The 22,563-nt window shown below is 43.3% G+C and overlaps 1 protein-coding gene across 1 annotated transcript; it reads right to left on the bottom strand.

Annotated features, from left to right (window-relative positions):
- Positions 1-11,474: 11,474 nt before the first annotated feature.
- selenbp1 (selenium binding protein 1) lies at positions 11,475-21,940 on the bottom strand. The gene is made up of 12 exons (XM_028012353.1): positions 21,779-21,940; positions 21,126-21,179; positions 20,832-20,944; positions 18,857-19,042; positions 17,426-17,546; positions 17,166-17,348; positions 12,815-12,996; positions 12,438-12,516; positions 12,235-12,356; positions 12,066-12,158; positions 11,878-11,996; positions 11,475-11,783 (listed from the first exon to the last, which is right to left on the bottom strand). Exons 1-12 carry the CDS (start codon positions 21,780-21,782, stop codon positions 11,621-11,623), a joined length of 1,419 nt encoding a protein of 472 aa, XP_027868154.1. The 5' UTR covers positions 21,783-21,940; the 3' UTR covers positions 11,475-11,620.
- Between the last annotated feature and the right edge of the window lie 623 nt (positions 21,941-22,563).

The raw sequence follows: 22,563 nt of genomic DNA, 5'->3' as shown, positions 1-22,563 counted from the left end.
GAATGAGCACCAACGCAGGCTGAGCCAACTCCCTAGACAAAAGACAACACAAGCACACAGTACCAAAGCTGAAACAGGAGGTGATTACAACAAGTCACAAGATGCAGCAGCAGACAGTAAGAATCTCCAGACAATAGGACAGCTCAGTGCTCAAGTAGAAGCCTTGACTCAGATGGTGGCTTCATTGATGGACCTGCATACAGCTAACCCACAAGTGTCTCTGCCTCTAACTAGGTCAGCCCACATGCAGCCACACCCTCCCTACCAACCATCCTCAAGCAGCTGGCCACAACCTCTGTTGAGGCAACCCGCAGCTCAGATGAGGGGCAGGATGGCTCGTTGCCCTGTGTGTACTGAGCAGAACTCACAGGTGTGTAACCACTGCTTTACATGTGGAGAAGCAGGGCACAGGGCGATTGGGTGCCTGAAGCGAATGCAGCCACAGGGAAACGGGACTCGGTCTCTGATGAGGGACACCCAGAGACCGGTGAGCAATTCCAGTCCCGAACAGTAGGTCAAGCTTCAAGTCAAATAGCCAGACGCCTCCAACGAAGACAACGTCAGGAGCCTCATACACCTCTCAGCCAGAGAACAGTCACCTGTAAAGCACCCCTCGTTGGAAAGAAAAGCCTCCTGAAATGCCTGCTTGGTGGCTACCCAATTACAGCCCTATTTGATTCAGGGTCACAAGTGAGTATAATTGACCAAGAATGGGCTGCCACTCACATCTGAAATTGTACAGTGAGACCCCTTTCTGAGCTATTAGAGGAGGAACTCAGTGTCTATGCAGTTACAGGTCATTCAGTGCCGTACAGTGGATGGGTGGAGCTCACTGTCAACTTAGCAGGAAACGATGACCCCAACCTGACCATACAGGCTCCATTTCTTGTCAGTCAGCTGCCCCTGCCCCAGCCCCTTCTTGGAGCCAATGTACTGGAAGAGATCATTAAAAGGAAGGAGTCCTCGGGTGAGGCGGTCACCACAGTGGTCAGTCTCCTCCGTGATGCATTTGGGATAGAGGAGGAACAGGTGGAGGCCATTGTGAGTTTCATCCAGGTGCCTCCCAGAGCCTATGATGATCCAGTCACAATAAGGGTGGGTAGAGACCACACTATTATCCCCCCTGGGAGAACAGTTCATGTGTGATGCAGGGTACCCCCAAATTTTAACATCATTGACCCTTTTGTCCTATACGAGCCTGCAGAGGGGAGCACTGCTTTAGGACACTTGGGTGTGGGGGAGGGCCTCTTAAAAGTCAATGAGGCCAGGCGACCATATGTTAAAGTGCCCATCTCCAATCACTCAAAACATGAGGTCACCCTACCCAAAAGAACCCCCCTGGGAACCATCCAACATGTCACAAAGGTCCTGGAGACCAGCACTCCAGGGTCCCACCAAAAAGAAATGGCTGCAGTTAGGGTCAATGGAGTTGCATCCTCCAGCAGCTCTCCAACTGACTCCTGGCTCCCTCCTGTCGAGGTCAGTCACCTAAGCCTCGAACAACAAGAGGTGGTGAAGAAAGTGCTCTGTGAGGAGTGTGGAGCCTTCTCCCGTGACGGTGATGACATTGGATGCATCCCTTCTCTGTAGATGGAAATTAGGACTAAGGATGATATCCCAGTCCAAAGAGCCTATGCATCCATTCCAAAGCCACTCTACAAAGAAGTGAAGGAGTACATCCAGGAACTTCTGGTGAAAGGTTGGATTGTGAAATCTCAGTCACCATATGCAGCCCCTGTCATATGTGTCAGGAAGAAAGATGGGTCCTTACGACTCTGCGTCGACTACCGGCTCCTCAACAACAAAACCGTACCTGACCGCCACCCCATCCCTAGAATCCAAGACCTCACCGACTCCCTAGGAGGATATGCTTGGTTCTCAATTCTGGACCAAGGGAAAGCCTACCATCAAGGCTTCATTGCTGAAGGGTCAAGGTACCTGACTGCGTTCATAACCCCATGGGGCCTGTACGAGTGGGTCCGAATACCGTTTGGGTTGTCAAACGCACCAGCAGCTTTTCAAAGGAGCATGGAGGGGATGCTTGACGAGCTGAGAGATGAGTACTGCATCCCTTACCTCGATGATGTTCTGTGCTTCTCCAGATCGTTTGAAGAGCATGTGCAGGTGTTACGCAGAGTCCTCCAAGCCTTACAGCGTCATGGTGTAAAGTTGAAACCAGAGAAATGCGAGCTCTTTCGCAAGGAGGTCAGGTACGTTGGGCGATTGGTGTCGGCAGATGGAGTAAGGATGGACCCCAAAGATTTTGAAGCAGTACAAACACTGAAACACAAGACACCACAAACAGTTGGGGACATCAGGCAAATGCTCGGGTTCCTGAGCTATTACAGAACATATGTGCAGGATTTTTCACGTATAGCCAAGCCCCTGTATGACCTGCTTCAGTCAAAGGCCGACACTTCTCAGCTTAAATCGCCACAGGGAAAAACAAAAGGCCACCAGCAGTCCTCTTGGACCCCAATAGAGTGGACCAAAGAACATCAACAGGTCCTTGAGCAGCTCATTGACCGACTGACCAAACCCCCAGTGCTGGCATACCCCGACTTCGACCGCCCTTTCACACTTCATACTGATGCCTCGCAAAAGGGTCTGGGTGCGGTTCTCTACCAAGTTCAGGATGGAAAAATGAGGGTGATTGGATATGGTTCACGCACACTGACACCAGCGGAACAGAATTATCACCTACACAGTGGCAAACTTGAATTCCTGGCATTGAAGTGGGCGATATGTGACAAGTTCCGTGATTATCTGTTCTATGCCCCACATTTTACAGTCTTCACGGACAACAACCCACTCACATACATCCTGAGCACTGCCAAGCTTAATGCAGTGGGTCACCGGTGGGTGGGGCAGTTGGCTGACTTCCACTTCGACATCAAATACCGACCAGGTAAAACTGCCATTGATGCTGACACCTTGTCACGATGGCCCCTAGATATAGACACTTTTATGGCTGAATGCTCTGAAGAACTATCAGAGGACACAGTCTGTGCTGCATGGGAAGGAAGCCGGAGAGCTCAACGGAGAGATGTGGCCTGGGTGGCAGCCCTCAACTTGTCACACCCTAGCCAAACCCAGTTCGAGGGTCTGCAGACAGTCAGTCATGATGAGCTGGTGAGGGAACAAAGGAAAGACCCCGCCATTGGGAAAGTTGTGGAGTTGAAACAACAAGACAAACCACTAACAGAGGAAGAAAGAAATAAAGTTGACGGACACACGAGGAGGCTGCTGCGAGAGTGGGGCAAATTATACCTGGAGAATGACCTGCTCTACAGAAAAACTGTGAGTCGACAACAATTGGTTCTGCCCGCCACATATAAACAAACAGTTCTGACTCACCTCCACAACAACCTGAATCATGTTGGCGTTGGAAAAAGTGCTGAGCTTGGCAAGGGAGCGATTCTACTGGCCTTTCATGAAAAGCGATATAGAGAACTACGTCACCAGGAAATGCTCATGCATCAAACAGAAGAAACCAGTCACAAATGAAAGAGCTCCAATGGGAAGTATTACATCGACCTCTCCCCTCGAGCTGCTATGCATCGATTTCCTTCACTTGGAAGCCAGCAGGGGTGGGTACGAGTACATCCTGGTTGTGATTGACCACTTTACCAGGTTTGCCCAAGCCTATCCCACCAAGAACAAGGCTGGTAAGACAGCAGCCGACCGGCTTTTCAATGATTTCATCCCGAGATTTGGGTACCCTGCCAAACTCCATCATGACCAGGGTCGGGAGTTTGAGAATGAGCTCTTTAAGAATCTCAGACGATTAGCTGGTGTGGCCCATTCAAGAACCTCCCCATATCACCCCCAGGGCAATCCGGCCGAACGACTAAATCGTACCTTACTGCAGATGCTCCGGACTCTGGGGGAGAAAGAGAAAGAGAACTGGAAGGATCACCTACCTCATGTGCTCCATGCCTACAACTGTACAAAGCATGAGGCCACAGGGTTCTCCCCGTACTATCTGTTGTATGGTCGGCATCCTCGCCTCCCTGTTGACATCCTCTTTGGTCTCATAACAGACCAGGAGGCCGAACTTAAAGAGCCAAATGGATATGCCGAGAGGTGGGCTCGGAAAATGACTGAGGCATATCAGATAGCCAGTGCAAACAGCCAACAATCCAGCATAAAGGGAAAAACATACTATGACAAGAAGAGCAGAGGTGTCGTCCTTCAGCCTGGAGACAGAGTACTGGTACGCAATCTCGGTGAACGTGGGGGCCCTGGAAAGCTGAGAAACTACTGGGAGCAACAGATCTTCATCGTCAGAGAGCAGGTGGGTGACAATCCTGTCTATAAAGTCAGCCCTGAGCGAGGAGGTCAGCCAGTTCGCACTCTACACCGAAACCTACTGTTACAGGTAAACGACTTACCTATAGAACCAGTCCAGAACCTGACCACAAGTACAGCAGAGTCACAAAGGAAAGCCAAAAAGAGTTCAAACGATCTTCAGGCCAGACATGCTGTACTGTACTCAAACACAGATGACTCTGATGAAGAGGAGGATGAGGGAACACCTCATTACTGGCTTCGAATACCTGTGGAGAGACCCAGACCAAACGGTCACCCACCTGATCAAAATACTACCGATGCTTTCCAAGAGATAGCTGAAGAGAATGAAACCAGTTTGATGGAAGCAATCCCAACCGAACCTGGACAGGAAGGAGAATGTGTCAGGAGTGGAAGGCCGGGGTCAAGCAGTGGAGATGGACAAAATGTTGAGGAGCTCCAGTCCACATTCATGGAGGACATACATTCAGCCCCTCAAGAGGATAATACCCCAACACCTGACATGGAACACCCAGTCCCCCTGAGACGGTCTACAAGAGAAAGACGACCAAGACAGATGTTCACTTACACGACTCTGGGTCAACCAGTGTACCAGCCGCACCCCATGGTGAATGCAGTTGGAACCCAACCAATGCAGTGTATGCACCAGTATTTCCCCTCACCGTACTTCCATCCTATCCAACCCCCACCCATTAGCCCTTACCCTTACCTACCTGTTATGTGTCCAATACACTGTAGATAGAACACTTGGGAAAGATAGTTACATACCTGAACCACACATACACCATACATTACATATCCATCTACTGTAAAATATACATCATACACTGTATACTCACCTTGAGCGACCTGCAACACAAAACACTACATATTTTTGTTTTGCAATGTTTTGAAAAAAATTTATGTTCAGTCAAGTTATTTTGGAGACTTAAGTGTCAGGAGCCACCTTTGTTTGTTGGGGAGTGTGTGATACACCATAAAGTGGGAGAATTTAATTATCACTTGGTGATAGTCCAGAAAATCTGTTTAAGAAAATATACGCCACCACACAGAAATTAATAGTATTGCAACTAATTACATATATGGGTTTAAAAAAAAAAAAAAAAAAAGGGTAACGAAGGTTCGGGCAACGTCTCACCAGGAGACCGGAATTGAGGAGCCCCGCCCCTCGCTCTTCAGACAGAGTTTGGGGAAGAAGACGGCGGTTGTCCTTTCTTTCTCTCACTGACTGTTCGTCATTACAGGTTAGTAGTGTGAAGCTGGTGAGGGCTGCCCCCCGTTAAAAATGTGGAGTAACAATGTATATTTGGATATGATTTGTAATTTGATTGATAGATGTGCTGAAACATTGAAAATAAATAAAGAAAAAAAAGGATTTGTTAGGATCGCAGTTAGCTACATTTTAGCTACAACGGTCGCATAACGGCCGTTCTGAAGATCGCTACATGTATCTTTTTTAGCTCCGTTCCACTCCCCGATTAAACATTGGTACCCTGAGATACATTGTGTTGTTTTATCTGTTAAAAAGGAGTTATTATTATTATTATTATGATTATTGTTATTATTATTATTATTACTATAGACTTTACTTTTTCTCCCTTGCGATGTAATCAATTAAACTGTAGTTTATTCAGTCGGACAGTAGTTATTGAAAACACATTAGAGTGAGCTTAAGGTTTTGTCCATTATTACATCTCCCTCTTGCAGTATTCAACATAATTAATCCTCTTATTTGAGAAATGGGTTTTTTAATGTATATCGCTGCACTCTGGATTGATTGGTGAGAGTTGATACCTTTTTACACAGGTGAAGGCTGTGTGTGTTTTTTGTAGCAGAAGAAAGGACACAGGAATGTGATTGTTCTAGGAAATGTTAATAATTTCATAATTTCAATAATTTGTAATAAAGACAGAGTTTGGGGAAGAAGACGGCGGTTGTCCTTTCTTTCTCTCACTGACTGTTCGTCATTACAGGCTCTCCAAGATCAAGGGAAAGCGGAAAGTCGTAAGAAGAAAAAAAAAACGGAAAAACAAAACATCATTTGTTATATTTGTCACTATAAGTAGAGACGAGTAACACAGTGCTAAATGATAATCACTAACTAACACATGTTATCTACAATCTAAATCCTTCTTGCTCCAGGCACGGCGTCGAATGGGACACGTTGTATAGCTTCAAAGCAACGGTTTTGTAGCACAAAGAACAAAGCAGAGTTTCCTCCAGGGTTGTAAAACTCAGCTGGGAACAACTAACACCTCTATTTCCCAGGGATTCCTTTACTTATACTAAGAGTAAAAGAATAAAAGCATATAAGTAAACATTATCTAAATGTAACTACAAGGCTACATGATACAACGAATATTTGATAATTACTAAAAATACAATTTATCCAACAGTAGCTCAGTTTCCCTGGGAACGAGTTTGACCCCTAGTTTCTCTATGTCAAGAGGAATCAGGCAGGGCTGCCCAATTTCACCTACATTATTTATATTAACTACTCAAATGCTACCTTACTAATTATGAACAATTCTAATTTGCACGGTATCAAAATTTTTGATAAGGAATTCAAGATAAGTCAGTTTGCAGCGATACAACAATTTTTCCAAGAGATAAAACTATGGTAGACATTGAGCTAAAATCTATTTTAATCTGGTTTGTCTCTCAATATTGATAAATGTGAACTTCTGCTGATCCAGTCCAGCTCTGAGAGTCTGCTGCCTCCATTACAGTTAAGTCTGAAGTTAAATATCTGGGAATACTGATTTCAAAAAATACTATTAGAAGAGAGGAGGAAAACATTGGAAGATGCTTGGATGGCATGAAGAGATCCTTGAGTCTTTGGTTCACTAGAGATCTGACTGGTTCTGGACCAACTCTTCTGTCCAAAGCTGAAGGAGTGTCCAAGTTAATTTATCCATGCCATTCTGCTTTTACCTCTGACAAGAATATTAAGAAAGCTAATTCAATAATCTTTCAATTTATCTGGAGGAACAAAACTCACTATTTAAGACGATCTCATCGTATTAAAGATTATGATAAAGGAGGAATTAGAGCCTTGGAGTTTGAGGCTCTGATTGGTTCATTTAGAATAAATTGGCTGAAAAACTATTTGTCTCATTCCAACTCAGTGTGGTTTCATATCCCTAAATCTATATTTAATAAACTCGGTGGCTTGGATTTCTTGCTTAAATGTGATTTTGAATTAACCAAGATTAATATTGCACTGTCTAATTTTCACAAACATTTTAGGAAAATGATATTTACCCACAATTTTACCCCACATGGATCCATAGTGTGGAATAACAGATCAATATTAATAAATAGAAAATCTATTTTTAAAACTAACTGGTATGAAAAGGTATTTTATTTGTAACTGACTTATTGGATAGTATGGATAGTACTTAATGGTGTTTTGTTAAATCATAGAGATTTTACCAACAAATTTGATCTGAACTGTACTTGTAATGAATATCTAAAAGTATGTAAAGCTATTCCTGTAGCTCTGATCCATCTCATCCAAAACACCTTCAGATATTCAAATGTTATTTCATCTTTACCCAAACTGAAAACTGGAGAATATAGTGAGACTGATAGAAACAATAATGTTCTGCTTGTGACGGCCTTCAAATCTAAATTATTTAATGATTACAATAATAATATCTTGATAACAACCAATCTGTCTGTTATAAAGAATTTGTTCTCCAAGTATGTAAAATGGCCGATTTCACCAAAGGTTAAAGAAACTCACTTCAAAATCTCACAATTTTTACCCAGTGGCTGAATTTTTGCACAAAAGATTTAAATTTGATTCAACATGTTATATCTTTAGTGAATGTCCAGAAGAATCATTAATCATCTTTTTTTTTCTGTCCTTTTTCTTTTAAACTATGGAGAGACATTAAAAACTGGTTGTCCCTTAAAACTGAAGCCATCCCAGAGATAACCATCACCCACATATTATACTATGTTGATGATTTGATAGTCAAATATCTGACATGGTAAATATTGTCTTCTTGCTTATTAAATATCATATACACTGCTGTAAATGGAGAGGTTTTACACCTTGTTTGGATGTTTTTCTTAACCAATTTAAATTGTATTATACCTCATTGAAACATTTGAAATCTGTTTCTGCAAAAAAGTAACTGCCAGTATCTCTACTTTTCTTTTGTTTTAAAATCTTGCTCTATTATTATTCATTTGCCTTACTGTTTGTGCTTGTCTTTAGTCTTAGCTCCATGTTTTTTGTTATTTTTTCTACCTATGTTGCAATGTTCGTATACCTCAACAAGTCTTTGTATACTGTTTGTTTAATAAAAAAAAAAGTCTAACGGGGTCCTCAAAGCAGATGTTTGTAAAAATTAGGTGGCTGTATTGTTTCCTGATCAAAATGCCACAAACGTAAATAAACGGATTAGAAAATGTCTCTTTCTCTATGATCTCTTCAGAACAATAATAATTCTCTGTATGTGAAGGAATATTCAAGAATATATTGAAATATCACCAAAATATACCAGACTTCAGGAGGAGACTGAGCTAAACTGTAAGAATTTGTAATATCACCCAGCATTTAGAATAATGACGATTATTTTATATTTTCTCGGTCTTATATTGACTGACTTGTTCTGCAAACATGTCAATAAATGTAAACAGTTCTGATATCATACAAACTAATTCTTTGCTCATTTAATAGAAGCCATTTTATTTCGTTTGCACCTTCACTGGGCTGCAGACACAAAGCTGAGTAATTTAGTAATTTCATAAAATCCTTACAGTTAAAAGTTTGCCTGGCAAACCTGCTAAACGATGTTACTTTCAAAACGTTGGCAGCAAGTGGATTTTATTTTTTTAGACAATAAAATAAACTGGTCCAAAAAGTAAATCAGACTAAATCTCTAACTGAACTGGTACCACTGGTCTGAGAGCCGTTTAATCCACTAAACTATGACGACAGTAATAATAATAATAATCATATTGATCCTGATCGATCAGACACTCTGCACTTTAAGAGGCAAACCTGGATTAACTGGTGACACTTTCAGAATCTCAGTTTGAATGAAGATTTGAACCGTTTCTGATGTAAAAGTATAAAAGATACTTATAATAATATCTAGTATAATAGTTTTTTGTCTCTTATAGTTGAGTTTTAGTCACTTGATGAAAAGAATAAAGATGTTTAGTTAAATTACGAGAAACAATATCAACAATAAAGAAGAAATGACACTGCCACATAGATCTGCCATGTCGTCTGTAAATGTACTAAATAAACTATAACCTGACAGTCAGGTTGTGTCAGAGGAACGAGGTACCAGAACCATGGTTCTGGTACCTCTCAGTGGGAAATGTAGCAGATGTTCTCCAGGTTCTGGAGTTCCTATAGAACCCGGTTCTGGTTCTCCATCCAGAGCAGCAGCAGTACTTCACACTAATGTCGCCTGAAATACAACTGGAAGTACACAAAGCTCAGTCTGACCCACCTCTGGTTCTGACCCGTCTGCCCAGATTTAAACTTTATTCTCAAGTTGAATCAAAAAATGCAGGAAAACATGAAGGCATCACAACGCAGAGATTAGCTGACGAGCCTGGGTCGGTTCTGAGACCCAACAGAACCTGCAGAGCGCCGAGCGGGAACCGATGGTTGGTCCCGTTTGTGTCCAGGTTGTATCAGGGGCCGCTGGTCCACCAGCTGGTCCACAGGATGAGCAGCAACCGGCCCAGCCAGGAGCTGTACCGCTCCCTGCTCTCCGTGGTCCGGCGGATCCGGGCGGCCTCACAGAACCCTCGGAAAGCCGCGACCCGTCGGCGGCGGAACCCAGAGGAGCCGAGCGCCGACCTGCGGCGGCTTTTCCTGCGGGACGAGGAGACGGAGAGCGAAGCTCGGGTTGCCGTGGCGGCGCAGGAGGAGCTGCGGCCGCAGGAGGAGCTGCGGCCGCAGGAGGAGCTGCGGCCGCAGGAGGAGCTGCGGCCGCAGGAGGAGCTGCTCCAGGTCCGAACCGGAGCAAGAACCCGGACCTGGCCCGGAAGGAGGAGTGTCATGGCCGGGACCTCCTCTGACCGTCCAGCTTCTCCAGGGGGCTTTGATGGTCGCCATGGTTACCCGCTCTGGTCGGTGTGTTTTCAATGTTTCCATGGTTACTTAGGTTTTTCTCAGTTTCCTGCTTCATCTCCAAACAGGTGCAGGAAGTGGTGAACTCTTCAGCTCACTGAATGTTTGGAATGAATTTTAAATCATTTTCCTGGTTTTCTGACTTTATTTTTTTACTCTGAATGTTTTAATAAGCTGCTCGCTTTGAAGCAGCTTTTTAAAACATCCAGATGTTTTTATTCTCAGTGGGATTCTCCTGGTGACATAAAAATTGATCATTTTTATGCAGAGGGTGTACTTTCTTTTTGATGGTCAGGTTTTGTCTCACTGATCGCAGCAGCTCTGCAGAAGTTAACCGAACTAAAAAAACATCATAAAATATTAAAAATATTTTAAGTCCACCCTAACCTCTGGCTCCAACACCAGCAGTGAAGAACAAACTTCTGATTTTTAGCTAAGCACTATCGCTAGCTTTGGAAACGTTCAGTCAAACTACGGAAGAGGATAAGGGCCACTAAAAAAAAAAGAAATGATTTTTCTCAGTGGCCCTAATCCTCTTCCGTAGCAATCTTACTAGGTTAAACTTCCAGTCGAATAAAGTTTGACATGTCTGGGTTAGGCTTTTAATCATTTCTTAGTACTTTGATGTTTATATTTATGCCCTTATTTTGAAGTGTCCGTACACGGCAGTTCTGTTTCCGCTCTTCACGTTTCCTGGAGATAAAGATTAAGAAGAAACTTAGCAAGAGGAACAAAATCAAACAGTCGGTAGAAACCAGATCGAAACATAAATACGATATTTAAGGGCGTTTAGAACAAAACAGGTCAACATTAAATGGCGCTCGAAAAGTCTAGATTTTCTGGGGCAGATATAATTTGACTTGGTGTTAGCACCTTAGCATTAGCGTCTGCTAAATACTTTGCTAATGTAGCATATTAGCAGCTAATGTATACAGTTACTGCTGTGGGGTAGCCATGCCGACCAGTGAAGACCAGCTGAAGCTGATCTCATATTAGCCGCCTTAAAGTTTTTGTCTTTTTATCTCTGCAGAGGCAGAAATCACTCATCATTCTGGAGGCAGAAGGTAAATCTGATTTATTCAGAGGCTTTTCAGCTCATGGCAGAAACATTTGACCCTCTCTTCCTCCAACGAGGATCAGCTAGCAACTCTCCCCCCACAGCGCCCCCTGTTGATAAGCGCTCCTCCGTCCGTCCGTCGGGCGTCAGACCCAGATGTCGGAGGTGCAGTCGCCCCCCGGGTAGCGCAGCTCGTGGGCCAGAGCCGGGCCGTCGGGCTCCTGACCGAAGTCCACCAGGAAGTCCCTGTTGAGGGACAGACCGCCCCGCTCCGCGTCCACGTCGATCCGCATCATCACCGAGCCCTCTCTGCAAAACACCAGGACACGCTCAGCTTCTGTGGTCCGACACGTGGCTCCGGACCTCAGCAGGCACCGGGTTCTTCCGGGTCGTGGGTCGGTACCTCATCATGTCCGGGTAGAACTGCTTGTCCCAACCGCTGAACAGAGACGTGGTGACATAAAGTCTCTGACCGTCCAGACTGAGCTGCAGCATCTGGGGACCTCCAGGGACACGCTTCCCCTGAGGGACAGACAGGTGAGACAGGTGAGATGGGGAGACAGACAGACTCGGGTAGATCCTCTCTGGTACCTTGATGATGCAAGGAGCCGGCTGCTCCTGCTTTTCTGGATCCTCCAGGACTTTGACTGGTCCGTCTCTGATGATGCTTCCTCCCAGGAACACCTGGAACAGACAGACAGGTGAACCGTCTCACTCTCAGGTCTCGCCGCAGCAGCAGACAGGTGTGATGACATCAGACCTGTCCAACCAATCGAGGGTTCCTGCGGTCTGTGATGTCATACTGTCTGATGTCACCATGGAGCCAGTTGCTGAAGTAGAGGAAGCGGTCATCCAACGAGAGCAGGATGTCGGTGATGAGGCCTGGAGACAGGTGAGACAGAGACAGGTGAGACAGAGACAGGTGAGACTGAGACAGGTGAGACAGGTAGACCGTCGCCTCACCTGGTATCTCAGGTAACATCCATCCCTCCACCTTCTTACTGGGAACTCTGATCACCTTCTCTGCGGCCCAGTCGCCTTTCTGAGGAAACAACAGAACCATCAGAACCTTTTGATGGTTCTGACGATGGACACCAGAACCGGATCTCCAGCTATCTCTGTTCTGCGTGTTCTGGGTTCTAGGTGGTTCTGGTCCATTTCACCAGTAACATAAGAACCTTCCAACTTTATTCCAGTTTTAATCATAAATGGTTTTAGGTGGAACAGCTCATGATGGCCGATGGAGACCTACTGGACCCCTCTGGCACCAGAACCTCCTGCGTTTGGACCAGAATGTCGTAGAGAAGCCCGGTAGACTCCAGGACGGCTGTGGTTCTGACCGGGGTTCTGTAGAACCTGAAGACACATCCCCGCAGGGCACATCCCACGTAGCCCTCGGTGGCGTCGGGGCGGTGCAGGAAGCGGACCTCCAGAGGGATGGCGCCATCTTCTCCCAGGTCCAGGGTCTGCAGCTTCCTGTGGGTGGTCCAGTCCCAGACATGGAGGGCAGATCCGTAAAGACCTGGAACAAAACGCCGGACCGGTTTGAGTCGGTCCAGGGGTTGTGACCCACTGGGACCAGAACCGTAAACTTGATGGCACCAGAAACACGCAGGATGAAGCCGGTCTGTTGGGTCCAGATAGGTTCTGTGAGGCGGTGGCTGCGCTAACAGCACAGCTCATGTTTTAGCGTCCTAGCTAACCTAGCTCCTCTGACTTTTCCAAATAAATTCACTCAGAAGTTTTGTAAACTTTCAGCTGAATAAATAAAGTTCAACGTTGAAGTTTTTCTTTTCGACTGAAGATTTCTTCTAGTAGTTAGACGTTTATATTCATGCTCTTATTTTGAAGTCTGTTTACGCAGCAGTTCCGTTTCCTCTCCTCAGGTTCTCCACAGTGATGCAGAGCAGCAATGATGTTTATTGTGTACCCAGAATGCATTGCTGCAGCTCAACAGTACACAGCTTAAAATGTGCTGGGCCATGAAGGCTGTTTCCACTGGATGGATTATTAATATTACTATCATTATTGTTGCTGGTATGATTTTTATTGTTCTTTCTGTATTTATCAGCAAAAATCATTAAAAGAAAAACACATTACTCAATTACTAGTTTCCCAGAGAACAAAACAAAAGAAATTATTCTTACAGTCCAAGAAAAATGCAAATGAACATTCAAGTTAAAATCAGTCGGCCTCAAACTTTTTCTTATTCGGAGCCATTTTCTGAAAATGGCCAGAGAACGTTAGCTTCTGCTAAATGACTTATTGGTAAACCGTTGTAGCATAAGAAGCTAAAGCTAAATGGCAGAAATGAGGTAGTCAAAAACAGCCAAAGGTCAAAGTTCAACTCCTTTTAATGGACTCCAGAACAGACTGGATCAAAGCTCCGGATCAGAACCATAAGACCAGTTAAACCAGTCTGATACTGGGATTCCACTGCAGTAGGAAACACTGGACACTGAGAAGCTTTGGTCACAGGAGGCAGAAACTCCCAACCAACAAACTCTCTCTTCACCAACAACCTTACAGAACCTTACAGAACCCGGCTGCTAGATTATCACACATGACCGTCAGCAGAGTCCTAACAACACACAGCCACTGGTGGCGCTATAGCTCCCCTGGAAATATTAGATTTATTTATGGGGCGTGGCGGAGGGGTCAGCGCGACCCACATTCAGAGGCAACGTAGCTCAACGCGGCTGTCGCGGGTTCGACTCCCGGACCCGACGACGTTTACCGCATGTCTTCTTCCCTCTCCTCTCCTGTCAGCCTACTTTGAAAAAGGGACACAATAAAAAAAAAAAAGATTTATTGATTTTTTGATCTAATTTAACATTTCTTATTTGTAGTTGTTGTGGCATTTTCATTAAAATACACAAACCTTTAAAAAATCAGTTATTATATGTTGAGTTAAAAAAACATCATGCAACAGGATGTGAACTTTGCTATCATGACTTCCAGGAAACAATCGACTTTGCAATAAACACATTAATAGAAAAGATGTTCAGTCGACTCGATGTCACAAAATAAACAAGTTTTATCATCAATAGCAAATCAAAGTCTAAAGTTTAGAGGGAAAAACACCTGAAAGATTTTAAGGTGGACTTCCTCAGGTTATTTAAATCATTTGTTCTAATTTTTACCCTTTTAACCTTTGAAAAGAAATAAAATTTGGATTTGATACAAAAGGAAACAAAGTAGTAAATCATTCCCTATTTTGAGTTTTTAGTTTATTATCTGTGATATTGGGTCCATTAATCAGAAGTCCAGGTGGATCAGAGGTTCTGTAATCTCGGTTCTCATAAAAACATTTAGCTGTGCATAAAATATTTGGGGGAATAACTAATCATTTTTTAAAATTCACTTTTATTAATTTGCAGGTTATATTTAACACTGAATCCCTCCATTATTTAATAAATGCATCACAGACCAAACACCTTGTTCCAGCCCATTATGTGCAAAGATTGATTTATTATTAATTTTTATGTAACAGCAGTTCCTTAGGGAGTATTGTGTGGGCTATAGTTATGTTTATAGATTAATCTCCAATATAATAAAACTTGCTGGTGAAAGAAGGAAAGTTTAACAGGCAGTTTTTTAAAGTCAAAGTCACAACTAAGAAGAAAATTAACTCCACCAAGATTTGAAAATATTTTACTTGGAATATGGAACCATAATTCATTTTGATTTGTTAGAAATGACCGAAGCCAGTTTATTTTTAAAGTTCATGCTGTCAGATTCAATATCTTGCAGTTCTTCATCTTCAAACTGTTTGGTTAAATTACCTTTTCTGATTTAGTGAGTTTTCTGTTTCCATATAAAGTCAAAATTCATCCTGTGGATAGATTTGATTGCTGAATTATTGTTTATTCCTAATGTATATGCAGGGTAGATAAGTCTGGAAATACTTTCCATTTGGGTGAGAAATATTCTTCCCAGAATAGATAAATCTCTGTGTGTCCATTTATTTAAATGAGTTTTACATTTTTGAAGTTTCTCCCAAATATTCAGATTTTCTAACTCAGATTTATTTTTATTTATATTCACACCCAGATATTTGACAGGAATATTAAAAGCAGTGGATATAGGACAGTCTGTTAGAGGCTAAATTTAACTTTTGTTTAAATTGAATTTAAGTCCTGAAGCCTTTGAGAAAGTTTCAATTAAATTAAGAATTTTTTGAATTTCATTCAGGTTATTTAAGTAGATAGTTGTGTCATCAGCTGACTAATAGAAAACTCTTTGCCTACCACTGATAATTTACCAAATTGATCATTTTTAATTGATATGGAAAACATTTCTGCAGCAGCAATAAACAGCAGAGGAGAGATTGAACAACCTGGTTTTCTGCCTTTATTAAATCTTTGAGGCTCCATGAGGAAAACACTGAACTGTTTGTATCTTTGTAAAATGTTTTCATTACATTAATACATTTATTTCCAAACCCAAATAAATCTAAAGCTTTGAACATAAATTCATGTTCTATCATATTTTATAAAAGTCTAAAAATAATTCATCCATTTTGGTTCTGGTCAATTAAATCCAAAATAAGGCGAATGTTATTATGTATAAACGCCTTTTAGAAATCAGGTTTGAGAAACTTTTTTTTTTGAAACGGCAATATTTGTTTTTTATTGGACATACAAGAATAACAACACGTCAATAACAAACATTACAAAAACCAAATATCAACTCCTGCTGTTACAAATCACAATTAGGAACAAAGCACTAAAATTAGTGAAAAATAAATCAATTAAATTAATAAGAGGGGGCTACTAACTGAAAATCCCCCATTAACTCAAACAATTTAATTGCGTTTAAATTCTGCATCTTTCTCAGAAATCTTTTAAAAAAGGAAAGTTCATTTTTGACAGCAGAGATTGAGAGAAAACATTTTGCATAGCGACATTTATGGATATAATATTTGGCTACAATAATTAGAACATTGACTAAAGATTCCACATGTTTTTCTTTCATTAATAAACTCAACTGAACGTTTAGTAAAGATATAAAATCCACATTTATTGTTTTAGAAGACAGAAGTTATGAAGTTGAGCCCATAAGTTTAATACTTCTTTACATTCGTAAAACAAATGTTTAGTTGTTTCCAACCACAATTCTCAACATTAATATTAAATCTCTCTCTTAAGAACTCATTTGAAGGATATATGTTATTAATTTTCTTAAAATGTAATTCTTTATATTTAAAAGGAATTAGGAATTTCAAATAATTCTATCTAATTTTGACTATCATCGATTTGTAAAAAAAAATTGTAAGAGAACTGATTATGTTTTTTATTGAATACTGATTCAATACTGTTTATTATCTCTAATGTCCACAAGCTCAGTTTGAATCTCATGGAGTCTAGGAATAAAGAAATTAGGTAAATAGTTTTTAACTGACTGAATGAGGACATCAGGGAAACTATATAAAACTTTCTTATAAATTGTTAGTGAACAATCAGCTCCAAACTTCCTGTTAAATTCCTCCAAACTCAGAATTTCACCATTTCCATCCAGTAAATAAGTAACTGACCAGATTTGTTTATTCCACCAATCTTTCATAAATATAGATTTTCTACCACATAGAATGGCTCTGTAGGTAGAAGCAGTGACGCATACTTGTGACATCACTAGCGACGCCACAGTATCTTAAAGAAACACAATTACGGCTGTTACAAGACCACTGACCTTCCTTGACGTGGGCCGGGTTGAAGCCGTGGACCAGCGCTTTGGGCGCCCCCCACTCGGTGCTGATCATCACATTATGGCGGGGCTGGTACCAGAAGTCGTAGCCGAACGGCGCCGCCTCACCTGGATGCTCCCAGTTACCGACCACCTCGAACGTCTCACCGTCCAGCAAGACGAAGCCCCCTGCAACAGCAGCAGTTACCACCACCGTCCAGCAGAGGGCACCAGCTTGTGTTCCTCTCTGTGGGTTCAGGCCTCACCTTTACCGCCACCTGCTGGCTCTCCCATGCAGCTGATCATGACCTGGCCGCTGGCCAGGCAGTGGCTGGTGTGAGGGTTGGCCAGGCCGCACTTCCAGTACAGATCGATGGGCTCCACCATCTGGACACCCGCAAAGGAGCAAATACTTAGTTAGCGAGCTAAATATTTAGCTTACAAAATAAATCTCAATTAGCAATTTAGAATAGAATAGAATTCAATTTCAATATTTTATTAGGAAGATGGCTACACAGTAGCTTCCTACATAAGCTTACTAGCTACATATTTAGCTTACAAACTAAACATTTAACTTGCTAACTAAAGGTTTAGTTAGCAAATTAAATATTTAGTTTAAAGTTAAATACTTAGCTAGCTAACTAATTGAACCTTTGATATTCATAAATGGATGAATAATATGATGAAAATCTTAATTTAAACATCATCTTTTTCTCTTATACCAGGCTAATTAACCTAAATTATTGCTGTTCATCTTTGACTGTAACTTCAGAAAAAGCACAAATAACCATGTGATCATCTGGGAACGGGGCCAGGAAGGATTCGTATCTTTGGACCGGAACCCAAACAGAACCGCTGTGCTGTTTTCACTGACTGCCCCTTAAAGCCACTGTAATACCACGGCGGCACCAGCAGGGGGCAGTAGAGTCAACTCTACGACCATGAAACTCCAACAGAAGATCGGTTTGGGTTCAGCGTTCAGAACCGTTTGGGTTCAGGAATATTCAGCAACAAATTCTTCTTTTCTCTCCAACATCAACAAGTTAAACTGGAATATTTTCTGTTTTTACTACTAGAGTTAATGAGCCGCAATGAACTCTGCATGGGCTGCACAGTGGCGCAGTTGGTAGCACTGTTGCCTTGCAGCTAGAAGGTCCTGGGTTCGATTCCCGGCCGGGGTCTTTCTGCATGGAGTTTGCATGTTCTCCCTGTGCATGCGTGGGTTCTCTCCGGGTTCTCCGGCTTCCTCCCACAGTCCAAAAACATGACTGTTAGGTTAATTGGTCTATCTAAATTCTCCCTAGGTGTGAGTGTGTGTGTGAATGGTTGTTTGTCCTGTATGTCTCTGTGTTGCCCTGCGACAGACTGGCGACCTGTCCAGGGTGTACCCCGCCTCCCGCCCGGAACGTAGCTGGAGATGGGCACCAGCAACCCTCCCGACCCCATTAGGGACAAGGGTGAACAGAAAATGGATGGATGGATGGATGGACTCTGCATGAACCCGAACCTCCTCTTCCTCCTCCTCCTCCTCTTCCTCCTCCTCCTGTTTTCTGTTGTATAATCATTTTATGATCAATCTGAAATCTACATGATTTCACTTTTAGACACATTTTCTTGTTCATCTTTTTCGTATCATCTGACCCCTGCATGACCTCCAGCAGGTCATGCAGGGGTCAGCAGGGTGTGCGGGCGCTGACCTTGTGGATCCGTGGCGCTCTGGGCTCGGTTCCGACGTCGATCACGTAGATCCGTGAGGAGATGAGCGACGGCAGGATGAGCCGGTTCCGGGTTCGGGTCGGGTCGCCGAAGCAGCTGCTGCAGGCGTTCCAACCGGAGTGATGCAGCTCATCGTTCAGGTTCGGCATCGGCAGCCGGTGGATCACCTGCAGACGGGTCGGGTTAGATACTCTGGACCCAACAGAACCAACAGAACCAAACAGAATCAACAGAACCAAGAGAACCAAACAGAACCAACAGAACCAACAGAACTACAAAACCAACAGAACCAAACAGAACCAACAGAACCAAACAGAATCAACAGAACTACAAAACCAACAGAACCAAACAGAATCAACAGAACCAACAGAACCAAACAGAATCAACAGAACCAACAGAATCAACAGAACCAACAGAACCAAACAGAATCAACAGAACCAAACAGAATCAACAGAACCAAACAGAACCAAACAGAACCAACAGAATCAACAGAACTACAAAACCAACAGAACCAAACAGAACCAACAGAACTACAAAACCAACAGAACCAAACAGAACCAACAGAACCAACAGAATCAACAGAACTACAAAACCAACAGAACCAAACAGAACCAACAGAACTACAAAACCAACAGAACCAAACAGAACCAACAGAACCAAACAGAATCAACAGAACCAAACAGAATCAACAGAACCAACAGAACCAAACAGAACCAACAGAACCAAACAGAATCAACAGAACTACAAAACCAACAGAACCAAACAGAACCAACAGAACCAAACAGAACCAACAGAACTACAAAACCAACAGAACCAAACGGAACCAACAGAATCAACAGAACCAACAGAACCAAACAGAATCAACAGAACCAAACAGAATCAACAGAACCAACAGAACCAAACAGAACCAACAGAACCAAACAGAATCAACAGAACCAACAGAACCAACGGAACCAAACAGAACCAACGGAACCAACAGAATCAACAGAACCAACAGAACCAAACAGAACCAATAGAACCAAACAGAACCAACAGAACTACAAAACCAACAGAACCAAACAGAACCAACAGAACCAAACAGAACCAACAGAACCAAACAGAACCAAACAGAACCAAACAGAACCAACAGAACTACAAAACCAACAGAACCAAACAGAACCAACAGAACCAAACAGAACCAACAGAACTACAACACCAACAGAACCAAACAGAATCAACAGAACCAACAGAACCAAACAGAACCAACAGAACCAAACAGAACCAACAGAACCAAACAGAATCAACAGAACCAACAGAACCAAACAGAACCAAACAGAACCAACAGAACCAAACAGAACCAACAGAACCAAACAGAATCAACAGAACTACAACACCAACAGAACCAAACAGAATCAACAGAACCAAACAGAACCAACAGAACTACAAAACCAACAGAACCAAACAGAACCAAACAGAACCAACAGAACCAACAGAACTACAAAACCAACAGAACCAAACAGAATCAACAGAACCAACAGAACCAAACAGAACCAACCAGAACCAAACAGAACCAACCAGAACCAAACAGAACTATAGAACCAACAGAACCAACAGAACCAAACAGAACTACAGAACCAAACAGAACTACAGAACCAACAGAACCAAACAGAACCAACAAAACCAAACAGAACCAACAGAACCAAACAGAATCAACAGAACCAAACAGAACTACAGAACCAACAGAACCAACAGAACCAAACAGAACCAACAGAACCAAACAGAACTACAGAACCAACAGAACCAACAGAACCAAACAGAACCAAATAGAACCAACAGAACCAACAGAACCTGGAGTAGAGCGGGGCTGAGGTTCTGAGGTTGATCCAGACGAGTTCTGAGAGGAAAACAGAATCAGTTAGAAGGACAGAAGACAGATGAGTCCAGCAGAACCGGGTCGTGGTTCTGGTTGGGTTCTACCTGGCAGTACGTGGGCGACTCGGGGTCAATGTCCACCGTGGCCAGGTAGTCGGGCTTCTGGACCGCGGTGCTGCGGTAGATACAGGGCAGGTAGACGATCCGCTCACGGGGTCCTGCAGGCAGAACCAGAACCTCTGACTGGACCGGAACCAGGACCCAGACAGTTGTTTTTCCTGTTGAACTTTTATGAAGTTTCTGGTTCAACTGTTTTTACTGGGGGGTTTTTTGTTTGGACTTCCAGAACCAGAACAAGAGAGCTGGCCTGGTTCTGACCCGGTCCAGACCTCCACTCACCCTTCATGGCGTCCAGCGGGCTGCGGTATCCGGGTCCACATCCTGAACACTCGGCTGGAAAACACGAACGGATCCGGAGTCATAAACAGAACCAGTAGAGGCCTGTGCTGCAGACGCTGCAGCACAGGCCTCTACTGGGTTAAGGTCAACGACTAACCTGAACCCTACTGAGCATGCTCAGTAGAGGCCTCTACTGAGACCTCCTCAGACAGAACAAACCGAGTCAGAATCTGAACAGAACCGGCTCCTTCAGGACTCAGCCGACTCTCACAAAGACGGTTATATAACACTCACACACACACATACACACACGTACACACACACACACACACACACACAACTTCCCCCATAAACACACATCCTGGCTTTTCTTCATGGAAAACTACCAAGGTCCAGATTCCCTGGCTCTGCCTGGAGAACACACACACACCCACACACACACGCATACACACCCCTACAGGCACACACACAGAACCGGACCAGAACCAGAACCAGGAATGTGAACCCTCCCGGTAGCCTAAAGCTGAAATTTCCCAGCTTCCTTGAAGGAGGCAAGCTGATGTTTTACAGCAGGACGATTATTGATTATTGATCAGATATTTGTCGTTAACAGCAGCAGCCAATCAGAGAGCAGCATGCTGAACCCAACTCACCCATGTTGGATCTCCTGGTTCTGACCCGTCTGCTGGACTCTGCAGAGTCTGGGTCCGCTGTGGAGCCAGTGGGCGGGGCCGCCGCTAGCAGGAAGCAGCCAATCAGAGAAGAGGGGCGTTAACCCTCCGGCTGCCGGAACAGCACGCCTCCCGCAGGCCGACAGGGGAACTGCCTGTAAGGCAGGCTAAGGAAGGACCGCTGGTACCGAGCAGAACTTCACATCCAGTCAGAACCAGCTGGTTCTGGAGGCCGTCATCTTCCTCTTCATCACTGATGAAGGTTTGCTGCAGGATTCTGTCCCCCTTCCTTCATCATCATCTTCATCAGCAGCAGGAGCCAGGACTTCCTGTTTTCATTTCCGGGTCTATAAGAACCAGAACCAGAACCAGGAAGCAGAATAATAATAACCAGAGAAGTTCAAACCTGTATGGCAAGACATTTTCAGCAATAATTCATATTCATGAAAATAATATTCATGAAGGAAAAAATGAAACATGAATTATGCATAAGCAGAGGAAACAACATCATAAACATCCAGAAACATTAATAAGAGTTCAGAGTAAAATGAGGAACAGAAACGGAACCGATCGACTCTCATATGATCAATTATCATATGATCAGTTATTCTGACAAAATGAAATCAGGTTGGTGGGTCATCAGCCCACCGGCTACTGGTTGCTATGGTAACCACCAACTTATTGACTAAACAAAATAAATTCAAAGAATACATAAATTTTGGACAAACTTCGCATCTACTGGATCCATAAAATTAATATCATGAAGT

This window comes from Xiphophorus couchianus, chromosome 3 (genome assembly GCF_001444195.1).
Source record: "Xiphophorus couchianus chromosome 3, X_couchianus-1.0, whole genome shotgun sequence".
NCBI classification, from domain to species: domain Eukaryota; kingdom Metazoa; phylum Chordata; class Actinopteri; order Cyprinodontiformes; family Poeciliidae; genus Xiphophorus; species Xiphophorus couchianus.
This window is presented reverse-complemented; position numbering and strand designations above follow the sequence as displayed.